The sequence below is a fragment of the Aspergillus aculeatus genome, assembly GCF_001890905.1.
Source record: "Aspergillus aculeatus ATCC 16872 unplaced genomic scaffold ASPACscaffold_1, whole genome shotgun sequence".
Lineage (NCBI taxonomy): Eukaryota > Fungi > Ascomycota > Eurotiomycetes > Eurotiales > Aspergillaceae > Aspergillus > Aspergillus aculeatus.
The window spans coordinates 267,134-280,069 of record NW_017962976.1 but is presented as its reverse complement, the minus strand read 5'-3'; the positions used below and the strand labels follow the sequence as shown (position 1 = coordinate 280,069).

The window sequence follows — 12,936 nt, the reverse complement described above, 5'->3', positions numbered from 1 at the left end:
GCTGCATGTACGAGTATATTCCACCAGATGACTTGAATCATGAGATGCCGATGTTTGTAGCCAGGGATCTCTCGCATGGAGTTGACCCGTAATGATGAGATGCCATACTATGTATGTAATACCGAGAAGTAGCCAAGCATCTTCCTACCACCCCCCCTCCCCCAACTTGACCACGGAGACATCAAACAGCACTCAAACCCCCATCCAAGTTCAAAACACAGTTATTGGCGTACTCATTCAGCGCCAGAAACACCGCCGCATCGGCGACCTCGTGCGGCAGCCCAAACCGACCCAGCGGGATACTCTGTTTGAGGCGGGTGGTTTCTCCCTCGCTGAAATCTGCAGAAACAGAAGAGTTAGTCTGTTTCCCAACCAAACCCTAGTTCTTGAGTCCCCCTCCCTCTTCAATCCATCCTCATATCTCCAATCCAACCCAGACCCGAAGAAAAGGCAAAACTCACCCTCAATCATCGGCGTCTCCACATAACCCGGCACAATGGCATTCGACCGCACCCGCACCTCGCGCATCGCCGTCCCGGCCTCCACCGCCACGGAGCGCGTCAACCCCAGGATCCCGGCCTTGGACGCAGCGTATGTCACCGCCCCCGTGCCGCCTTTATGCGCCAGCAACGAGGCGATGTTGATGATGGATTTCGAGGGTGTGGGTGGATCTAAAACCCCGCTGCTGTTCTCACCATCCCCATTCCCCATAACCGTTGAAGCAGCAGGGGAAGGGGAAGGGGCAGGAGACGAGGACCGTTTCGTGCGCACATGATTCCGCATGGCGGCGCGCAGGAACGCCCGCGTGGTCAGGATCGCGCCTTGCAGGTTCGTGTCGAGGATGCGGGCGATGTCCTCCGGGGAGGATTTGGGGAGGACGCTGGAGATGGAGAGGCCCGCTGCGTTTATTAGGTGCGTGGGGTTCGTGGTTTGCTATACTCCTTTTAGCTGGGGCTTATCTTGGAGGGACTGAGGAGGAATGGGACTGGGCTGGGCTGGCAAGGAGGGTGCCGGGCTAAGCTTACCATGACTTTCTCCAGCTCGCGACTCCAGCTCGCTGCGTCGGCGATGTCGCCGACGAGGAGGCTAATGGTTTGGGAGAAGGGGAGGAGGGTATGTTGCTGTGGTGTTTCGGGGGAGGATGAGCTTTGTGGTTGAGATGGGGGCTCCGCGGTGCTGGAGGAGAGCTTTGTTGCTGCGCTGACGAGACGCGCGTGAGATCGGCCGACGAGGATCACCTGGTCGATGCCTTCGTGGAGGAAGCGGGCGGCGATGGCATAGCCGATTCCGGAGGTTCCGCCTGTGATCATGCAGGAGCGGCCTTTGAGGCGGTTGGAGGGGGGGTAGACTGATGTGGTGGCGGTGGTGTAGGTTCGGGGCCTGGTGGGGGGTTGTGGAGGTGTGGTGATGGGGATGAGATGGGATGTGCTGGGCTGTGGTGATGATGCAGAGCGGAAGAGTTGGCGGGATGCTGCGCTAAGGCGCAGTGTGTGCTTTGGATACATGATTCTCTTTCTCTAGCCGGTTCCGTTAATGTTGGCTCAATTTCCCAAGGCTGCGGATGCTGCTGAAGCTTGATGGCTGAGGTATAGTTAGGTACTATAGGATGATTAGCATGGGTCTAGGATTTTGGGCCGCGTGTAGATTTGCCAACGATAGACTTCGAATTGAATGAGATGTAGCTCAATTCAGGTCAGTGATACCATGATTCAAATCAATCGTGTGTATTGAAAGAGAATCCGTCCAGAGACACGAAGTATACGGCAATCTCCGCGCAATTGAAAGAGTTCCCGAGTCGAAGTACTCCGCTCGGAAACCCTCCGCGGCGCAGCAAATAAAGCCAAGGGCGGGGACCCACTGACGCCAGTCCAGTCAAGTCCGCGGAGACTTTCACCTGCGCTCTCGCGCTCCAGAACCACCCGAACAAAGCCCATCCCATTTCGACGTCTGCGACGCAACCGACATCTACGAACATATAAACCAACTCTTTCCACCATAGACACCACCAACCCATCTTACCCTTCAAACCACTACCCAACCAACCACCCACCAAACAACCACACACACACCCGCAATGTCCACCCCCGAACAAGACCAAGAGTTCGTAACCCTCGTCTCCGGCGACGGCTACGAGTTCATTCTCCCGCGCTCGACGGCGTGCATCTCCAAGACGCTCCGCATGATGTTCGATCCACTGAGTAGGTCCCACGCGCCCCCGCTGCCCGACATGCTCAAGGAGGAGAAGGCAAGGGAGGAGAAGGACACTGACAACGACCCCAATCTAGGCAAGTTCTCCGAAGCCCTGACCGGCCGCTGCGTCCTCGAGAACATCAGCGGCGAGGTCCTCGAGAAGGTCTGCGAGTACCTGTGCTACAATGAGAAGAACAAGGACCAGGTCAACGTGCCGGATATGGAGATCCCGCCCGAGTTGTGTCTGGAGTTGTTGATGGCGGCGGATTATTTGGATGTTTGATTCCTGTTGCTCCCGCTGCTGCTGCTGGCTTCGCTGGTTTGTGGTGGCGTTCAAGGGTGGTAAGTTCAGCATGAGAATTTAATTTTTGCGCCTGTTCTGACTATTGAATAGATTTCGATTTGACAACTTCTTCTCCCTTATTTCCGATTGACGATTTACGTGAAGACGATCCAGACACTTTTTATTGTGGTTTTTGTACAGTACCTACCTTGGAGTCGGGGTTTATGTTTCTGCTGCGTTGACGGATACAATCGAGTGGCGTTTTTGAGGGCAGCATAGATATACCAAGGCATTTTCACGGGCATATTCGGTGCCATTCACATCTTACTCTGTTCTCCGCTCATTTCCCTCTCCTCCCCGTGAGCCACCGGCCAAGCCATCTGAGCATCTGCATCCGCTCTTCCTACCCCCATAGACGGATGCCCTAAAGATGATGGCAGATTCAATCTCCTATCCCCTCTATTCAGCCCTCATCCTTTCATCCGTGGATCCGCAGGGCTTTCTCCAGAGTATTTTCTACCGAAAAGGGGAGACATATGCCGGTGGCCACCTAGCCGCACCAACCGTAAATAATTCGAATCACCTCCGCTAGTAGTGCCGCGCTCATCGCCCTTTCGGCGTCGGCTTCAACTTCGGCTTCGGCCGGTGCTGCGTCTTGTTCGCCAACGCCTTCTGCTTGTAAAGCTTCTCCTTGCCGAAGGCCGCCTCCGAGACCCGTAGATAACTCACCACACCCTCATCCACCACCGCAAGGATCACGTTCCGGTATCCGTGCCGCAGCCGCATGTACAGCTGCCGGCTCATCTTCTCGCTCGTCGGGGGATCCAGGGGCGTACTCTCGAGCAGAGCCCCCAGCTGCGACAGGGTCGGGATCGAGGTGTGCGCACGCGCGTCGACCACGGCGATCCGGAAATCCGGCGGCGGCGGCGCGGACTTCTTGAAGGGGGTGGAAGGTTTGTACACATGGAAGACGACTCGGTAGGGCGCTTGCGCGGGGGATCGGGCCGCGTGGGGAGCAGCCGTCGGGTCGTACCAGGGGATTATCGAGAGTTTGCTGTAGATATCATCTGCACGAGTATAGTTCGGTCAGCAACCGAAGAGAAGATGTTGTAGTCGCGGGCAAAAGCAGCTACTGACCATAGCTGCGGTGGAATCCGACTCCCGCCACGGGTCCCAACGCCGTGTTGGTACTCGGCGGGCAGAGCCACTTCATAAACCTCGAATAGACCCCGGCTAATCCAGCGCCTTGCTTCCTGAAATCCTCCGACCTCGAGTCTTCGATCCCAGCCGCATCCTCCCCGTCGTCGTCCCAGCCCGATGCCCGCGTGATCGTATAGCCCAGCCGTCGCAGCCCTGTATACACCGAGAACCGCTCGCTGTTCAGCCCGCCTCTCGATGCAAAGGCCGCATAGGCAGCCTGCAAGCTCATCGGAATCCCCGAGTCCTCGGTATTGTTCTCCTCACCCTCATCCTCCTCATCCTGGTCATACCCAACCTCCGAACGAGGCCAATGGATATTCAAACTCCCTCTCTCCAGCATAAACAACGCCTCCTCCGGAAGAAGCCAGATCCGATTCCACCGGTCCGCCTGGCCGATAGTCTTGAAGAGGTTGGACTTGGGGTTCGCGACGTACACGCAGGCGTCTGGATGGACGTTGCCTACCGTCGTCGTCGTTGTCGTCGTTGTCGTCGTCGTCGTGCTCGGTACTTCCGCATGAGGCTGAGGAGACCCCTCCGCTATCGATTCGAGATTCGAGGGCATGTGTTGGGATGGCGGCGCCGGTCCGTTGGGCGCGTACACGCCGATGATCTGATTCTTCGGGTGGTGGATGCGGGGGTAGGAGAGGGCGTTGTGCATCGCCTGGCGGGAGGCGGAGAGGATGTCGGCCTGGTACAGCGTCGGGTTCGGTTCGAAGTCCTTCTCTCCTCGTTTGGGGATGCTCGCTTGGGTGCCATCTGTAAGACTGTAACTGTTAGTCTGTTTGCAGGGACATATGCATTCCGCAAAGAAAGTGAAAAAAAAAAAACAGGTGATGGAAGGAAAGCTCACAAGGAGATATTGCTCAGCATGCGAAAGTCCTGCGTCTCATCGGACAAGTCGATTTCGATATGCGCCGACCCATCCTGCGACGGCATGTGGATCGCGGCTTCATCGGTGTCGGCCATTATGGTTGCAAGCACCAAATGCGCAAAGTATATGCGCCGGGACTATTGTAGAGGGGACGGAGCTTAGAGCTGCTGGGGGTTTGAACTCAAAAAGAAAGAGAAATGCAGGCGGGCTGATACGGGATGCGGGATGCGGGATGCGGGCCTTGTCGATAAGAAATTCTGCCCGCGGAATCTCCGAGTTGCGGTGATATCAGGCATGCATCTTCCGCCAGGTAGCAACAGGAACAGCTGACTGATTTAACCAACGTAACAGTCTGCTTGGGAAGAATATCGACACGATTCAACAGCTGTCGCTGCGAATAATCTTCATTCTCAGATTAAAACCTGCTGCCCAAAGCTCATCGGACTCGGACTCGCGGGGAGACGCAGGAGAGACAAAGGCAATCACCCAACCATGGAAGAGTCGATAGACTACAATGAACTTATCGCACAGGTGAGATTCAAGCACTTCTTCCTCTGGAATTTTGACAAGGTCTGACATTGAAGCATAGATCTCTGTAAACCTCAACAATGCACTCAACACGTTCGGTGCCTCATCTCCTCAGTTTCAGAATGTCCTCAATATCCTAAAAGACTGCCTGCGGGAGATGGACGAGCGATCGCGGAAATCGACCTCGGTGGATCCTGAGATGCTGAACCTCGCGATGGGCTTCTTGTCGCTGGGAGAGTAGTCGACTTAGGGCCGCGTGGCAGATTGTTTTGTTTATTTTATTTCTCTGGAAACTAGCGCCAACGTCTGCATGATTTGACCTGGTTCGAGTAATAGAGCCTCGACTGTTTACTTGTATCAATGCATTGCATTGCGATCGCAGATGTTGATTATTGGGATATTAGCAAGCCTCTTCAGATACATCTTACATATTATATTGAGCTTACACCACTATAGGAGACTGTGGGAGGGAACGCAAAAGAAACAAGGACGGATTCCTCTCTACCACCAACCCCTGGCAAAGCGAAGCAAAGTCAACCTGAACACCCTGTTTTGTCCTGGCCAATTGCGAATCAATCCACACTGCGACCATAATATTTATGCAACAAGAACTCCGTCGCCCATGCATTCGTAATACGTGTCCATGCTCTGTGCAGAAGTTGCAGGCATGCTGAAACGAAGAGAAGGAAGAATTAAAAGGAAAAGTCGTGAGATGCTGTCCTTGACCACTTGGCGTGGGATTGGTGCTTTTGTGGTCGGCACTGGAGCAGGAACGGCTGTCGACAACCCGAATGCTCGATCAGCTTGTGACAGGGCCGGTGTACGGTAGGTGCCCGCGTTATGATTCGCTCAATCGATTAAAGGTTTGTGTTTGCCTCCAACTATGGCCACCCCAAGATGGCGGAGAGCATTTGGGTCGTTAGGCCGTACAATGGAGGGCAGAGGCAGCATCGGGTTGTCCGGATTCACATGAACGGCGTCCCGAGCCGCCTGTTCTATAGCCTCCATCTCCTCTTTGCATCCTGCATGGTCGAGCGGGCAAACAACGATCGGCTGTCGGATGGTAATATCCCTTGCAGATGCCAAGTGGGCCTGTTCAGAATTAGCAGAGTTCGATCGTCCCAGTGTGGAATGACTATACCTTGACAGTCAAATAGTATTCGATCTTGTAAAGGCTTCCGGTTGTGGTAAACCCGCTCACTGCGTATGTAGGAAACCCCGGTCTACTTCTGGGGAGTATCCCCTCAGAGTCCCGCATATCCTTGGCTGGGAATACCAAGCCAAGATTCGTCAAAAAGCCAGAAGGGGGTAGTTTGACGCCGATCGGTTCTGTCCTTTTGGTCAAGGTCTTGACCTTGCGCTGTGGCTCGTCGCCCTCATGGTTGTATATAATTTCCTCATCAATACCAATCGTAATCTTGTTTATAGTGACTTTTCTGGCTTTGCTAATCCAATCCGGGTTTGGTGAGAGTTTCACGTAGACGCTCACCGGATCCAAAGGCCCGTAAGACCACCGGGGCAGGGATATCCCCAATGTGACCAAATGATCCGACACTCGCTCGGCTGACTCGGGGCGATTGTACATTCCAAACGTCGATAGGGTGTCGTACCGTGCCATTGGAACGGGAAACGAGTATTTCCGCTGTTCTGAGGGCCCTTGTTGAACCGCCACCACAATCTCATAATATGTCTCAGCAGTGCGACTGGGAAGTTGTAGACTGGCCGGAGGAACGCGCCTCGAGGCATCTGCTCCGCCCCGCCCAAAAGGAATGAAGAGCACGAAAGGCAAGTCCATGGAGATGACCTCTTCGGACTCTCGACCGGCCGGGCAGCGGAAAAGAAGCATCTCCTTGCCCACGATATCGGTAATCTCCTTCCGGGGTGGCGCAAGGTGCTTCTTGGTCACGGAATCCGCCGAGGGATGAATGGTCTCGCGACGATGAAGGGATATTGTAACGAGGGATACACTGACGGGGAGCGAAATGCCAGTGCTGGGCCTGATCTCGACTTTACCTTCAATACGTGGCTGGTATAGGGTCAGCGACTAGGTTGCGTACTGGGCAACAAAGAACAACCAGGGTTCAGCTCACCATTGTGGCAGAGATGCCAGGATATCCGATCAAGAAATTGCCATTAGGCGGGCCCGACACTCGCACGAAGGCGGGCTTGCTCATAGCGCTGCACCCGCACCACCATGGGCACGCGGCGGTTGAGAGGGATGCGCTCGGGGGTTGCTGCGGTGTATATAGGACCTCGAAGTCTCAAAATAAATTGACCCCTGCATAGAGATCAAATCCGGCAACCGTTCCTGGTTGATTGCGCTGCGCCGGAAAGGTCCTTCGAGGGGCGCAGATGCGGTATCCCGTTCTCGTTGCTATGCAGGACTAGCTCGGGCCTGAGTGCGGACAAGGCTGGACAAGGGCGGGTTTTGCTGTTCGAGACCGCAGACTGGGATTGTTGCTAAGCTCCGACAAAGGGCGCACAGATCTAAGGTTGTAGGAAAGTGAAACCGGGAGTGAGGCAAGGCGGCTTGGAGGGGTGAGGGGGTGGGTAGGGTAATTGCGAAGGAAGCGAGAGTTGTTTACAAGCGCCGATGTGGGGAGAGGAGAAGAGGATGATGATGCTGATGATGGGGGGGAGGGGGTTCAGTTGGAGGGTGCGGTTCAGTCGCAGCGGCGGCTAACACAAGACTAGCCAAATTTCCAACGGCGGCCACGGAACCAATTTGTCTGCTCTCCACCTTTCTGCTCGAGGCGCTTTTCTTCCGTCATCGATCCGCAGCGGGAATACGAGCAGCAACATGCAGCAAGGCAGCAAGCTCTACACGCAACTAACGTCCCGACTGCTGCTTGCTTAATCACTTTCAGCACTACAATACACATGAAATGGTCAATCTCCCAGCGACACGTGAGTAGTGGATTTCATGTTTGTTACTAGCGTCGCTCCTCACGCGAGGCTGAGACTCCAGCAGGAGCTGTACCTGAACCAGTACACTACAACCGGTCCGTCGGGTCAGCCTCGTCCTGGATTACATGGGCTGAATGACAATGGATTCCTTCTTCTTCTTATTTCCGAGACAAACAATCAATCCTATATTGCACCATAATGTCATGGCCTGAGGCGACTACAACAACCTAAATTGGTGGAATTCGTTGCGAACAGTCATGGTCCCTACAGCTCATTCACAGATCCGTCGCTTACACTTACATGCCAGCTGGGAGTCATAGAGTTGACCTAAAGTAGTCTGTACTGTACTTGATACTTGGCGAGGGCCTTGCATCCCACGTGACCCTGGGAAGTATATCTCACCGTTTCATGGCTGGTCGCGAGCTGGGAGTTCTTGTCAGGGATACCAAGAGTCAGCAAGTCTGTCGACCTCGAGTCCTTCATGCGGCCCCCCACGCACGACCTACACTACAATACGGGTACGCTATAGGCAGCATCAAATTGGCAGCTACTCGAGGATCACATGTGGCAGAAGCTCACTCTCCGGCCAATCTCTCCCTTTCCTTGATGGCTTGTAGCAGACTATCGGTCGCAGCCAGTGGTGTATTTTGTCTCTGATTGCACAATATGCGGAGGTGAAGTCGGCTTAACTGATACGGCGCTGTTTACATTTAGAGGCAGAAACCGCGTAGTCTTCGTATCAGTATGACGCAAATGTATATTTTGTTGATCTGCCGCAGACTTCAGAGGGCAAACGTATCCACAAGCATTGCCCCGTGCCCGTTTGTGTTTCTTGAGCATGTTTGGCACAAGCAATCAGATCATGTATTAGCATGTACTGTTTGTTCTAAGTCTCGTTCAGCGAGTAACCGAACTTGATCACAGCTTGTAAAGATCACGTAGAAAGTTGAGATATTCGTGAGTTTTCGCATCACCTTGGAGAAGAGGAGCCGAAGGTTATTAGCATGGTTACAATACAGTGTTTCTAGGACATACTGGAGAGGTATTCATCTCTCAAATTGTACTAGATCCAATGAGGTGTCCTCGAAGGTTGTTCATTAGATGCACTTTAATTTCCTGAGTTTTCAGGTGCCAGCAGCGAGCCAGCATAGATAGATGCCTTGATGCTTTGATCGCAAGTACCTTGTCAACAGCACAGGAGAAAGTCGCCTGTCTCTAAATAGCTCGATGGAGCCCTTTAGCCCGGCAAGTATTAACTCAGATTGACTCAAGTGATTGGAACAGGAGAGAGTTGGCTCTTTATAGTTGCTTCAAGTCCAGCATGTGAAATGTGAATGCTTGCGGAGGGCGATGTGCCAATATAACCCTTTTCGGCGAATGGCGGCGGTTGCCAGGTGCGACAAACACAATGACATCGTCCCCCCACACGCTCACCTTGGATCAGACCCTTCAAGTCTTCCAACGGTCGACGCTCATCACCAGCCTCTAGTGCCTTAACGTACAGAACCACATCACACCAAGCGAGCATCGTCTTCTACCGTCGTAATCCATAATCTCAAGATCAATTGTCAAGATGCCTCCTGCTCGTCGTCGAGGAGGCAACACCGCCGCCACCCGCTCCGGCCAGTCAACCCTGTCTTTTGGCTCCAAATCTAGAATCACCAAGCCATCTGCGGCTCCTACGACACGCTCGCAGAAAGCAAAGGATCTCGAACCGCTTGTTACTTCTCTTCCTGAGAAGGAGCCCGTCCAAAGTGCCTCCGAGCCAGAGGAGCTGAAAGACACTCCCACAGAATCCTCGCAGCCCCATGTGGCAGAACTCGCCGTTAGGCAACAAGCACAGACAGAGATCCAACAGCCAGTGTCAGAGGAGGACCAGAAGGCAAGCAAGCTTACGGAACGGGATTTGACCCGATACTGGAAGCAAGAAGAGGCTAAAAGGCGAGGGCCTCGGGGTAAGGAGTCCAAGAAAAACTACTTCAGTCATTGAGTTCAGTGCTGATGGGAACGTCTATTGGAATAGTCCACCAAAACGACCTCACGACGCATGAGAAAATCTTGCGACACTTTGATCTTTCCAGTCAATACGGGGTATGTGGCTGCCCCTGCGTCGTCCCTGAGCCCTTCGCCGTTCCTTTCTCCGTTGAACCCAACAACTAACCACTCTGTGTAGCCTTGCATTGGCATCGCCCGACTCCGACGCTGGAGGCGTGCTAACACACTCAAACTCAACCCGCCAATTGAGGTTCTTGCCGTACTCTTGAAAGAGAGTGATGATGCGAAGCAAAGAGCCTACATCGACGAGTTGTTGTCTTGAGTAAGAAATAGTTCTTGTACATGATATGTTGGATACAGTGAGAACTTGGAGTACGGTTTGGACTTTGGAAGCGGCGTTTCGGTCATGCTACGCATACCCTTCTCATTATTTCATTATTCCATCACTCTGGCTCGTTAATTGATTACACATGCCTCACCGGATTCTGGTCCTGTGACTTTCTTCCTTCTATAGTGTCTTCCATCCATAAAGGTAACGGGAATGAATGAACGGCTCCTGCCCCTTTTGCAACGCCATGATGCCATGGTAGGTCTCAATTTCCGAATATTCCAGGCAAATGGCCTGTGCCTTCCAGATTCCTTGGCTTGCCAGCTCCTACCCAGGGAACTTGCTCGGTGCCATTTCGCAGCCGCGTAAGATTGTCACACAGCAGGCAGAACGTGTCACACCCACCATCTTGCTCTCAAATGACCCGTCCGTCCTGCCATCAAAGTTGAGCCGGGGTTTGTGGTCCAATGGCTCAAATGGTTTCTACGCCACCGGCTTCTGCTTTTGCCTGGTTGCAGAGCCGTTGAGGTTGATATCGATATATATGACTTCTCAATAGTATGTGCCCGTCATGTGCACTGCGGACGGCACCAGTCCACACAAATAAGAGAGAGTACTTTGGGATTCTCGAAGTCACCGTGATGCTTGAGCTCGAAAGCAGCCCTACCACCATGATATAGATCCACAAATCCACAAAACTCGCACGATGGATTCAGTAACCACGACCCTGTCGCAAAATGCGACAGTTACACGTCACTGCCGACAAGCATATGTGGTATGTCTGCCCATGCTGATGGTTTACAGGAACGTAGGGCAGCCTAAACCAATGGGCCACAGTTTTGAAGTGCAATGGTTACGCACCTCGAAGATTGCGTTTGCTAGTACGCATTTCTTCTCTCCAATTACCCTCTCTTGCATCACATCGGAAAGTATGTCCGCAGGTCTCAAAGGGGTTGCGCCGTGCTTTCATAGGCTCCCCATCGTGCCCACGCCACCGGTGTGCCTTGGGGAAACACCACTGTATGTATATATAGCAATCTCAAAGGGACATGTGATGGCCTTCCCAAGGCTCTGTGCGAGGTGAACTCATTAGCTTATAAGAGCTAACGGCTGTCCCAAGGGGATTTGTCTCCGCGCCGCTGTATATTTTCAGCAGCTATCACTCGTTTGATTTCTCCTTTTCACACTCCTTTAGACTCAACTCTGCAGTCAAAGTTCCACCTTCATCCCGGCTTACTGTTATCCAGCAAGATAAAATTAATTGCCCAAGATGTACCACCACCGTGCATTGATCCTACTCCTTGTTAGCGGTCTCGCCAGAGCACAGCTACCCAACCTTCCCCAATGTTCTGTACGTGACCGGCCAGGACAGTAGCGGAAGCTCCAGGCTAACGAGTCCCAGCTGAACTGCTTCATCAGCGCGTTCCAAAATGATGGATGCTCGCGCCTCCTGGACTTCGCCTGTCATTGCTCGAAGCCAGAGGTAGTGCAAGTCGTGACTCCATGCGTGCAAAAGAACTGCAATGCTGCCGATCAGAGCGGTGTGGAAACCTCTCCTCTGCCTCTCATCTCTGTTGCACCGGCAACCTATTGACCACCATACAGCCGTATCGAACGAGGTCGTCCGCCAATGCTCCGCGGCTGGCCATCCCATCACCCTCCCACCCGTTGCTGGTGCCGAGACCACAACCACATCCCAGCCCCCGGCCACTACCCCCAACACGAGCGCACACCCCACCAACACAGGAGCGATGACTCTTCCCACCATCTCCTCGGCTGTGACTCCCTCCGGGCCCAAGTCCGCGCCTGGAGCCTCTGGCACCGCCTCCCGCAGCTCCTCATCGATCATTCAAGCATCGTCTAGTACCCCCGGGGCTTCCTCATCTCGGGCATCTCCTAGCACTCCTCTTGCCACGGGGGCCGGCTCTCACGCCGAGGCTAACATGGTAGGAGCCGCTCTTGCCGTCGCTGCGGCGGCTTACATCCTATAAGTGATAGGAGACAGACTTGAGCCTCACTCGTCGATGGGTGATCTTCTCAGGGGCCAGGCACGTGGATGGACTGTATGTCCAAGCGATACGATGGTTGGAATATCAAGACGAGAACGGATCCTGTAAGGGGAAGATACATTGGTCTTGAAAGGTCTTCGATCGTTCAGTGTCATTCGTGTTGTCTGTTTTCTCACCCCGCTGCTTTCGCGGTGTTTTCAGGTACGATGGGAATATGAGTTCTGTTTGCGCAGCTATGAAAGGAAATCGGCTCTAGGTAATGGTAATACATTGGCTTTGGGCTTAAGTCGGAGTGCATGAACCCTTCGGGTGTTGACGACGTTCAGTAAGGCAGTGTTCTGTCGTGCAGCGAGCGTATGTCCGTAGACAGAAGAAGTATTCTGCTTCTGTTTTCCTTGGCAAAAGTGGTAAAGAGGTGCCGGGATCCTGTTAGAAAAGATCACTACCCTCATTAAAAGCTGTGCGGCTCCGGACCAGGATCTTTGATGAAAGACTTGGAGGATTGCGGTGTGGGAGGAGAAAACACAAAATACCTAGACATCCACATTCCTTCCGCTAAGTTATATACCTACCGCCAGTCCAGCCACAAGAGAGGCCACCGGCTGCCACACCAATAGCTGAAACA

At 53.4% G+C, this 12,936-nt stretch overlaps 6 protein-coding genes across 6 annotated transcripts; 3 read left to right on the top strand and 3 right to left on the bottom strand.

Moving 5' to 3' along the window:
* Positions 1-181: 181 nt before the first annotated feature.
* On the bottom strand, positions 182-1,505 carry ASPACDRAFT_37935 (SDR family NAD(P)-dependent oxidoreductase; the record flags this gene model as incomplete). Its single annotated transcript, XM_020200367.1, has 3 exons — positions 182-339; positions 462-933; positions 1,026-1,505. The coding sequence occupies 3 exons, from the start codon at positions 1,503-1,505 to the stop codon at positions 182-184; spliced, it is 1,110 nt and encodes a 369-aa protein (XP_020060715.1).
* A 535-nt stretch (positions 1,506-2,040) lies between these two features.
* ASPACDRAFT_73994 (elongin C) lies at positions 2,041-2,812 on the top strand. Its single transcript, XM_020204094.1, has 3 exons — positions 2,041-2,198; positions 2,286-2,532; positions 2,585-2,812. Exons 1-2 carry the CDS (start codon positions 2,075-2,077, stop codon positions 2,471-2,473), a joined length of 312 nt encoding a protein of 103 aa, XP_020060714.1. The 5' UTR covers positions 2,041-2,074; the 3' UTR covers positions 2,474-2,532; positions 2,585-2,812.
* Positions 2,813-3,076: 264 nt separating this feature from the next.
* On the bottom strand, positions 3,077-4,639 carry ASPACDRAFT_55864 (tRNA-splicing endonuclease subunit SEN54 family protein; the record flags this gene model as incomplete). The annotated part of the gene is made up of 3 exons (XM_020203068.1): positions 3,077-3,540; positions 3,611-4,437; positions 4,524-4,639. The coding sequence occupies 3 exons, from the start codon at positions 4,637-4,639 to the stop codon at positions 3,077-3,079; spliced, it is 1,407 nt and encodes a 468-aa protein (XP_020060713.1).
* A 1,282-nt stretch (positions 4,640-5,921) lies between these two features.
* On the bottom strand, positions 5,922-7,246 carry ASPACDRAFT_48910 (arrestin C-terminal domain-containing protein; the record flags this gene model as incomplete). The annotated part of the gene is made up of 3 exons (XM_020202183.1): positions 5,922-6,164; positions 6,214-7,098; positions 7,163-7,246. 3 exons carry the CDS (start codon positions 7,244-7,246, stop codon positions 5,922-5,924), a joined length of 1,212 nt encoding a protein of 403 aa, XP_020060712.1.
* A 2,145-nt stretch (positions 7,247-9,391) lies between these two features.
* Positions 9,392-10,548, top strand: ASPACDRAFT_108845 (putative DNA polymerase delta subunit 4). Its single transcript, XM_020195330.1, has 3 exons — positions 9,392-9,934; positions 10,003-10,070; positions 10,153-10,548. Exons 1-3 carry the CDS (start codon positions 9,553-9,555, stop codon positions 10,294-10,296), a joined length of 594 nt encoding a protein of 197 aa, XP_020060711.1. The 5' UTR covers positions 9,392-9,552; the 3' UTR covers positions 10,297-10,548.
* Positions 10,549-11,447: 899 nt separating this feature from the next.
* Positions 11,448-12,563, top strand: ASPACDRAFT_108843 (CFEM domain-containing protein). Its single transcript, XM_020195329.1, has 3 exons — positions 11,448-11,653; positions 11,705-11,843; positions 11,908-12,563. Exons 1-3 carry the CDS (start codon positions 11,573-11,575, stop codon positions 12,291-12,293), a joined length of 606 nt encoding a protein of 201 aa, XP_020060710.1. The 5' UTR covers positions 11,448-11,572; the 3' UTR covers positions 12,294-12,563.
* The last annotated feature ends 373 nt before the right edge of the window (positions 12,564-12,936 follow it).

Bases quoted from the DNA above. Each gene is read 5' to 3' on its own strand.
- ASPACDRAFT_73994 (XM_020204094.1), top strand. From the start codon at position 2,075: ATGTCCACCCCCGAACAAGACCAAGAGTTCGTAACCCTCGTCTCCGGC. The intron at 2,199-2,285 runs GTAGGTCCCACG...ACCCCAATCTAG, and splicing joins CATGATGTTCGATCCACTGA to GCAAGTTCTCCGAAGCCCTG.
- ASPACDRAFT_108845 (XM_020195330.1), top strand. From the start codon at position 9,553: ATGCCTCCTGCTCGTCGTCGAGGAGGCAACACCGCCGCCACCCGCTCC. The intron at 9,935-10,002 runs GTAAGGAGTCCA...CTATTGGAATAG, and splicing joins TAAAAGGCGAGGGCCTCGGG to TCCACCAAAACGACCTCACG. The intron at 10,071-10,152 runs GTATGTGGCTGC...CACTCTGTGTAG, and splicing joins ATCTTTCCAGTCAATACGGG to CCTTGCATTGGCATCGCCCG.
- ASPACDRAFT_108843 (XM_020195329.1), top strand. From the start codon at position 11,573: ATGTACCACCACCGTGCATTGATCCTACTCCTTGTTAGCGGTCTCGCC. The intron at 11,654-11,704 runs GTACGTGACCGG...AACGAGTCCCAG, and splicing joins CCAACCTTCCCCAATGTTCT to CTGAACTGCTTCATCAGCGC. The intron at 11,844-11,907 runs GTGTGGAAACCT...ACCACCATACAG, and splicing joins CAATGCTGCCGATCAGAGCG to CCGTATCGAACGAGGTCGTC.